The 9,470-nt window shown below is 34.1% G+C and overlaps 1 protein-coding gene across 1 annotated transcript; it reads right to left on the reverse strand.

Moving 5' to 3' along the window:
- Positions 1–205: 205 nt before the first annotated feature.
- Positions 206–9,177, reverse strand: Rab5 (RAS oncogene family member Rab5). The gene is made up of 6 exons (XM_085955394.1): positions 8,974–9,177; positions 8,092–8,338; positions 5,920–5,992; positions 4,517–4,733; positions 2,607–2,731; positions 206–1,004 (listed from the first exon to the last, which is right to left on the reverse strand). The coding sequence occupies exons 2-5, from the start codon at positions 8,334–8,336 to the stop codon at positions 2,622–2,624; spliced, it is 645 nt and encodes a 214-aa protein (XP_085811520.1). The 5' UTR covers positions 8,337–8,338; positions 8,974–9,177; the 3' UTR covers positions 206–1,004; positions 2,607–2,621.
- Between the last annotated feature and the right edge of the window lie 293 nt (positions 9,178–9,470).

A 9,470-nucleotide genomic window follows, 5' to 3' on the forward strand; every position in this document is an offset into this window, starting at 1 on the left:
CAATGTATCCAAATCATGGTGAAAATACACTTCAATGATAAAGCATTAGTAGATACATATGTATGTGTATATAATATAATATAATATAATTAAATAAAGACTATCAATTATCATACTCTTGAAGTTTCAAATTCATACAAAGTTAGTAGCTATGAAAAGATCAAAAATATTTACACGGTACGTCTCGGATAAGTTACTGATAAGAAAGTCGCATTCAATCGATAAATTTAATTTACATAAGTTTATACTAAGCCAAAGAATAAAATTGGCGAAAATATTACAAAGCCTAATATACTAGTCTAAAAGTATTGCAGGCTTACGACATTGAAAAGTTCAGGTAAATGAAAAAAACTCAATAGAGGAATATATATCTGTAATATGAAAAGACGATATAAATAAAACTCAAAACAAAAGGCACCTTGTAATAAACCAATTAAATTTTTTTACACTTCCAGTTAATTTCCAATGCGGCCGGAGAACTATCGATCGCCGGGTCGGCTTTACCGCTCGGAGGTTTTCACATCCACTACTAACATAATCATAATCATCTCGTTTACATGATCGGGGCGAGTTGAACGCTTCGACGATTACGGGAGCCCGCTTTACCTGAAGCGGCGCCTGTCGACTTTTTGGAATGCAATAAAAAAAATCATTGACTTATTCGCTCTGTTATTATTACAATACTCTCCTCTACTTGCTGAAAGTATCACATTTAAAACATAATAATATACTTTTTTAAAACTAAAAATGACATGTTATTATACCATGCCACTAAAAATGAAATTTATCATTAATAAAAAGAATATAACACCTAAATGAAGCATTGTTTGATCATTTTCTTCCTCTATGTAAATAAATGTTTTTATTTCTTCAATGCGGCAACTTGAAAAGATAATTCAACCTGCCATCACTCGATGGTGAACCAGTCTTATACTATCTTTGCCACTTACACTTCCACTTCCACATCCACTTCCACTGACACTCCTCACTGTCGTCTCCTCAACCTACAACAGACAACACAATATTTTTGTAACTAAATTCATAATTCATTCAACATTATTGACAATATACCGCTTCAGACTTTATAACTTGATATCAGACATTAAATTTGCCATCCAACAGGTAGACAATGATCATTTCACCAAGAGTTTTATTTCAAATGCCATATTAGACTGCTGCAGATAATGTCAATAGCACTACTACTGGAAACCGCCAAATCATATTGAAGTGTATTTATGTTAAGTGTTCATATTATGTGTATATACGTATCATGTGTTCAAAAAATCCAGAATTCGAAATTAAACATATTGTGAAGTGAACAAAAGAAAGGTTAGAATTGTATCTACAAATTTAAGTTTGCACTAAAATCATTGTGCACTAGTTTTGATTAATTTAAAAATACAAAGTGATAAGCATAAGCTCCTTCGATACGATTTTTTGACAGATAGATAAAATGTCATAGAAAAGTATGTAATTGTGTAGATAAGTAAAAAAAAATAATGCAATATCTTTGGTTGTGTAAATTTCTTTAAAAAGATGTCATGCTAATATATCAAGAATTCCCATGGATTTGAATAAATCGAAGTGAAAGTTTAAAACAATCAACAAAATTGGTTCTTACGCGTGAATTGTGTACATTGTTCAAAATGACAGCATAATGAAAATTTACAATCAAAGTAAACATAACTAATATGTGACATATTATTATGACAATTGTGTTGTATGTATGTAGCCAGGTGAGTCATATCCTAAGTTTTGCATAATATAATACAGTAATTCCAACAGTTTTGGCAGAAAATTCAAGTCGGAGACGAATTATTATTTTTATGGAATCATCAAACTATTGTACGACAACATCTTTTTGGCTACGTGTTAAAACTGTGAACTAACATGCTCCGCCCATTTTTACCCGGAATTCCATTATAAACTAACAAGGTCCTCCCATTTAGTAGACAGCAGCGCCTAGAAGCGTAGCCAAGAAGATTTTGTTGTACAATAGTTTACTTACTGATTTTATCTTTATATGAAATATCACTGATTCAATTTCCGACTTGGAGTCTCACTTGTGGCCTTTTGAACAATTAATCTGGGATTTTTTCATCAAATCAAAATATAAACTATCCGAGACAGCGAGAACCTACATTCCACGGTCTTGGAATGTTGGATTTTCTTCCAGTAGCTTCAATGCACATAGAAAATGTATTCACACATTTCAAATAAACCAACGATGGCATAGTTGGTAGAGCCCATCTCTGAAGCTATAGGTTACAGGCTCGATCTCATGTGGCTAAACAGCACATGTTGATTTTTTTAATGTATGTCTCATCCAATGTAAAGATTCAATGGGTTGGGAAAATGTCCTTCACCTTGTCGAGGCCCAGATACAACAGCAATCATGATAATTTACTTTTTTTACAATCAAATAAGAAATATAATAACACTCGTCAGTCAGAATCAATGCATTTATCAGATAAAGGCTATATCATGTGATTTTAATAGTGTGACAGCCATTTCTCTTGTCATAAATCATAGTTATACGGAGTGTCAGTTCAAAAGAATCACAAGTGCCCTTGGCGTAAGTAGTGATTAAGTATATATGTATGTACCTGGGATTGTATATATCACTTGCAACAGTTTCCGACTTGTTTTGGCGACTCTCCTTCGGCCAGACGACGACCTTGACCGCTTCCCCCGGCGCCACTCGGCTGTTCGTTCTTTGGTAATTTCTTTGCTGTAGGAACACCAATCCACAAACATTCATAACAAAAATAACACCTATATATAAAAATATAGCATCAGTTCCATGTTCAAATATCTATTGTAATAATTGAATACAATGATGCTGCCATCACATCGCTAAAACATACTGCCTGTGATGGACGAGTGATGACATGTCGGCTTATGAAGTCGTGGACATAAGGCTTGAATCCTGTGTCTGGCCAATTCACATTTCCAGTGTGTTTGGGACCCAGAACGTGGACTGTATAGGTTGAGCAAGTGCCTAACATCCCTTTCTTGCAACTTAATCTTTTCGTGTGGCGGCCAAGATCCATTCCAGATCTTAGACCAAACATAAAATATAAATCCATCTCTCGGTATTAACCACATACAGAAATTATTTTACGTCACATGTTTCATTCAAGTAAGAGTACCAAAATTTACACTCAAGTTTATGTAATACTAAGTAGAAAAAGAGGTATATAATGTGAAAAATCCGGAACAACTGATAAAATCTCGAAGTTACAAATGAGTATTACTGTTGATATATTGATTTAGTTCTAGAAATCTATTAATTTTGGAGCCTACTTTATTTGTGCGATGAAGGATTTTAAAGATTTGAATATTTTCGATGAAATGCAACTATCAAGTGCAGAAAAGCTGCATACTTCGGCCTTATGTTCTGCGATGAGAAGTATGATTTACTCCAACTCATAACGCAGGGGAAGGTGATTCTCTTGGCTACGCAATCTCTGGAAATGGTTCAATGTCCAGTGTTGAGGATTTGATACGACTGACCCAGTATTGGGAGGTGTACTGCAAGTTAGTTGCCAACCTTCGATTAAAGATTTCAAAGTTTTAAAATACTCTGATAATAGGCATCCAATATGTTCATGAACCCTAATATTGGCCTTCCCGATTTACATCTGGTCACAGTCGGTGTTATCTCAACCGTGAATTTTGGTACTCATCTATGTATAATAATAATACAACTTCAACGTTTGTCCGTTATCACTCAAAAACTACTGAAGCCATATTGATGAAATATGCACAGTTTGAAGACCACATTGTTGGTACCATAAAAGAAACTCATCAAAAACAACATACTGGCAGCAATATGAGGTGAGACACGGGGTCAGAAGCGTACCCCCAAAGATTGAATCAATTTTCAACAATAAAGGTGTGGCACGGATAGAGAAACACACGTCTAAAAATTTAACATTTTGTAATATTATTTGTCAATTTCTTCGTCATGTGCTTACTCTTTCTTTTTTTATATCACACATATAAAATCATGGGCAATCACTACTACTCGATAAAGCTCACCATGTAAGAGAAACACGTGTTGAAAAATATTTTTTATATGTGGTACGATATTATAAAATACCAAAGATCTTGAAGAGAATGCTGTCATTGTTTACTTTATCATAATAATTTTAAGAAATCCATATCGAATTTGCGATAACCTAGCTAATAACTGTATGCAATAATACAACGTTTGCACACTACGGCAGGAGCTCAATACAAACAAATGAAATATTATGTCAACAGAGTTGATAATTAAAAAATATTTAATATAAAAAACTTCAGACAAGGTTAGAGAAAACTGAAAATAAAATAATATCTCTTAATCATAACACACTATTCAACTAATTCATTGTAATAACAATGTCATTACGTCTTTCCTGTGTGAAGTGAGGCAGTTATCAGAGAACATTTTATCAGTTGCACACACTCATATACATACTATCAATCGAAAACAGATGTGGTGTGCAAAATGAATGAAAGGAGAGCTCACCGATAGCTAAAAATATCTCATTGACGTTCATGGCCGTTTTGGCACTGGTCTCCATGAAGAGCAGTCCGTTTTCATCCGCGTAAGCCTGCGCCTCCTCGTATTCCACCATCCGCTTGCTGGCCTGGTCCGTTTTGTTTCCTGCCAGCGCTATCACGATGGTCGGTGACGCTTGCCTCTGTAACTCTTTCACCCACGTCTTGGCTCGGCTGAATGTGTCCTAAAATCGACAATATACATTTTTATAGATTTGTCCGAGGAATAGAAGCTCGACAAACACATGGTGAGAATCTTTTGTCAGCATTTACCGGATGAATGTCTTGTCCCACTTCTTTGTAAATTATTTTTTCAATTGGCTCTACTATCCAGTGTGGGTTTTGGCTGCCTCATGAAGAGGCTTAAGAACATGTTTTTTATAAGAAATGGATGTTAGCAACTTGCTCAACATATTATTATGTTCATGCTCTGGATCCCAACGTGCATTGAAAAAACAACATGTGAATTTTGCCAGACCCTCGACTTAACAAGCGGATACATTACCACTCCGCCATTGTAGGTGTCAATGAATGTAAATTGCACTTTCAATGTGAATTATTGATATCTTCTTGCAATGACCATTATATTAATTTTATATTTTATCCACATACAGAAGTAAGCCATTTAATGTCCCTGATAACTTTAAATAATTTTAGTAAAATAGTGGTAAACGTGGCATAGTTCCAATAATATTAGTTAACCAAATACAGAAAAAAGAGCATCACCGAGGGGGGGCGGAAGGCTAGAATGCCCCCAGTCATTAGTGCCATGCGATACGGGTTCGAACCACGGGCTATATTAAATTCATTTATTATTGTTATTTAAAAAATATATTTTTTTTTCCAACACTACAACATACCTAAGGTGGGAAGTAGTGTAGTGAAATAGTAATGTAGTAGTAGAAGTGAAACAATCAAACACGCAGGCTTCGAGAAAATCACAAATATATTGTGATCCCACCGGGGATCGAACCCGGAGCTCCCGGATGAAAGGCCAGTGTCTTACAAACTAGACTACGAGGGTAGCCAATTGGTATGAGTGTTTGAATCCATCTCGATGGAGACAATGTTTTGTGTGAATGGATAACAGCTAATTCTCATGATAAACAACTTATTCAGTGCTAACACCACGACTGGCGCGGTTTGGAGCAGTTGGCCATTCGATATAATTAACGTGTTATTTAAATGTGGTAATTAAAATGTAATTAATACTTCAGCACAATTATTGTTGTTTTAATAAATCGCAGTACCATTGTAAAATATTCCCAAAGATTTAATTTCTACCCAATAATTAATTATTTCTGGAGTGAACCTTGGATGAAATTTTTTTAATAATAATTTAAAACATTTTACAATATACAAATAACTTACTTGGTTTGTGATATCATATACTACTATAGCTGCCTGCGCACCTCTATAATACATGGGTGCTAAACTGTGATACCTGTAACAGAGAGGAAACCATACAAGTGACGGATCACACACGAAACAGTCAACAATTCAAATGTCAACGGCGTGGCGTGAATCTATGACATTTTATGACTTGACAAACCTTATTTGGAACATTTTAATCCTTGAAAACATAATTGCCAATATTACATAGGTAATGTACGAAAAGACAGTTTCTTAAAAAAACCTAATGTGAACAATATTGTTTTAAACAATACAATGGAATATACTAAAAAAGGCAAAAAAAATAAGAAAATCCTCCATCGAGGTATTGCATCCAATTTACGAATCGGTTTTATTCCACCTAGTATACTGAAATAATTGAGAAGGCCAAGTCAAGTTGCATAAGTAGAGTAGCCTGCTATCATTGTTTGAATCTTGCAAAATGGTATTTGTAAATATTTTTTTTTAGAAAGCACTATGTAAGTAACACATCAAGGCATCAAAAGACAAAAATAATGCATATTGCACAATATGTACACTGATTCAATAATAAAATGAGTTGGATACTAGTTGAGATTTTCATAATGAACAAATAATTCTGCATAATGTTTATTTCTCTCGATTGGAGACGGATTGTTAATACATTTAAAACTATTTGTAGATGGTAAGTATAATAATTATTAAAAATATGAATATTTTGATGATTTACAAGAGAAGTTGAAGCAGGCTGAACTGCCCTATTCCACAATATTGTTAACTCATTTAGTGCTAACACCGCGACTGGCGCGTTTGGAGTCGTTGGCCGTTAGATATAATTAACGTGTTATTTAAATGTGGTAATTAAAAGGTTAGCAGTGACCATTTGAAGTGTTGTCATATCAAATACAAAATTTTCAACACTAGACTGCGAAATCTTTAACGTGAGACCTGGCGGCGGCGCTCGTGTTGTATCTTGTCTACGGTTTTCGATTTTGAAGTATTGAAACTACTGAAACGCGAGAGGGGATGTAGTTCTCCAAGCCGCCGCCTATCACCGTAAAGATTTCGCACTATAACTTAGATTTTTTAACTTACCATATAATTTTGTATTAGAGTCAAATAAAACCATTTTCTAAATGACGCGCATAGTTTCAAAAATCCCTGAATCGATTTTAGGTAGTTTTGAGAAAAATGAGAAAAACTCAGATCTATTAAATCTGTGAACTTTATATATTTATCTTTTAATTTGTTACATTCTAAAGAGTATTTTGGCTTTCCATTTTAGGGGTATTTGAAAAGCACACCCAACCATTTTGGCGGGTTTTGAAATATACCCTAATCTTTGATCGTACGTATTGACGTTTTTTAAAGTTCAATCTTTGGCCATCATATAGGTGACAAAAATATCCATCTAAGTACATATCTAACTCAAAAATTTTCAAAAACCGTTATAGTAGGATTTGAAACTAAGCGCTTCATATAAATGAAGTAGGTCAAATCACCACTAAAGTGACAAAATACAAATAATAAATTGAATGTTCAGGACATCAATAAGAAAATTAGTTTATTAGTTGTTGCAGTATACAGTCTCAACTCAATCTGTATTGTGCATAAATGTTTTAATTATTCGTAATGAAAAAATTGATTAAATGAATAAATGAGATTAAGCATGTTTGTATTGAAGTCACATGACATGGCAAAACTGTTCACAATCTGTAACACCCAAGGATACAGCATCTGAGACCCTTCATAGTGTAACCTTAAGTTATAAAACAATTGACGTGTGTCAAAAGAATTAAGGAAATAAAAAGTTTCGCTGTGTTTTTCTTTCTTCTTGGTCAGTGAATAAATTGTATCATGGAGCTCACCATGCCTACAGTCAGTACATTATCCAAATATTGTTCTATGTTGAGACTTATGAATTATTGCACAATTTAAAGATTAATTTTTATTAAATTATCTGTATTTCTGTCAAAACTTCAACTATAAGAAACATACAACTATATCTAAAATTTGAACAGGTCTTGCGCATGGACTATGGGCGTAATAACCATATGGTTTATTGAAATAGTGAAAGAGATAAGTACAAATTAAAAAGCTATCTCAGAAAAAAACTAATAAAATTGTGCAATCACTTCTACTATAATTTAAGAATGCATTTTGTAAACAAACCTTTCTTGACCGGCAGTGTCCCATATTTCAAATTTAACATTCGTATCATCCAAGCAGACGGTCTGAGTGAGAAACGCTGCGCCTATGGTACTCTCTTGATACTCATGGAACTGTCCTTTGACGAACCTCAGCACGAGGGAAGACTTGCCGACGGCCGACTCTCCCAGTAACACCAGTTTGAATTGACATATTTTGCCTTGCGGAGCCCCATTGGGCCTCTGAGCGCTTCCTCCTCTATTTGCCATTGCTGAAAACCGTCAAAATATGATAACTTTGAAAGTAGATCAACATAAATATGGTTTTATTTATTTTTTGCATGCCATTATTACATACTGCTTTAGCACATATAATAATTCATTCAGAGAAATGATTCGTTGAAAAAAAATGACAATGGATCGACTGATAGCTGTTTTGAAACATTAATACAGACAGTGACAGCAAATTATTTGACATCGTTTCGTCCATATCTATAAACGACCTATGCGTTCCGATAGCGTGAAATTCGATATGAAAAATGAATACAGGTTTGATGAAAATAACAAAAAAAAATCCAGACGGTCAGCATCGGTGGTCCATTAATGCATAAACAGTGTGAATTCTAATGAGCCAGGCGATTTACGCACACAGTCTGTGTTGCAAAAATAATAGATAAGGATGTCACAAAAGATAAATAAATATGGGGACTTTTACCACACAAATACCGTTCGATCAGCTGGGTTAACTGACAGTTTACACGTCTGTTTATGCGAATATGCAATTCAATTAGGATATACTTTAATCCGCCGTTGTTTAAAAGTAAAATAAATAACTTGGAAGATTAATCAACCTATTATGACGCATTTACACGATTACCAGCAATAATAAAAGGAGGGTATAACCTACCTATTAAAACTAGAGCTGACCACTTATATCAGCTTAAAATAAGGAAATAAATCTCCAATCGCCTTTATTCCAAACAACAATACCATTAATAACCAAATATTGAAGGCTCACAAATGACACGACCTGAAAGGAACACTGCAAATATGGGGAAATACGAGAGAATGAACATGGAAGTGTTCGAATGACTACAGTCACGGCTGAAGTACAAGCAGAACAGAAGTAGCAGGCGTCAGTCAAATTTGTCTATTGCCACGGAAGCCACATCGCCACACAGTGAGGTCGCTCAACAAAATTCAATTCATTTCGTTTCATTCTTTCGATAAGCGCGATATTTGAAATGACAAAAGTAGCTTATTTAGATTGGATATTATATTCATTAAAAATCGTATATTATTGTATCATTGATAAAATGGCTATTTTGAAGATATTCAACATTACAGATAATATACCTAATAATATTTTTGAATTCAATAATAATTAATAATCATCTAATCGGG

This window comes from Rhyacophila brunnea, unplaced genomic scaffold, assembly GCF_057557595.1.
Source record: "Rhyacophila brunnea isolate RB1 unplaced genomic scaffold, BYU_Rbru_1.0 scaffold_5, whole genome shotgun sequence".
NCBI lineage: Eukaryota > Metazoa > Arthropoda > Insecta > Trichoptera > Rhyacophilidae > Rhyacophila > Rhyacophila brunnea.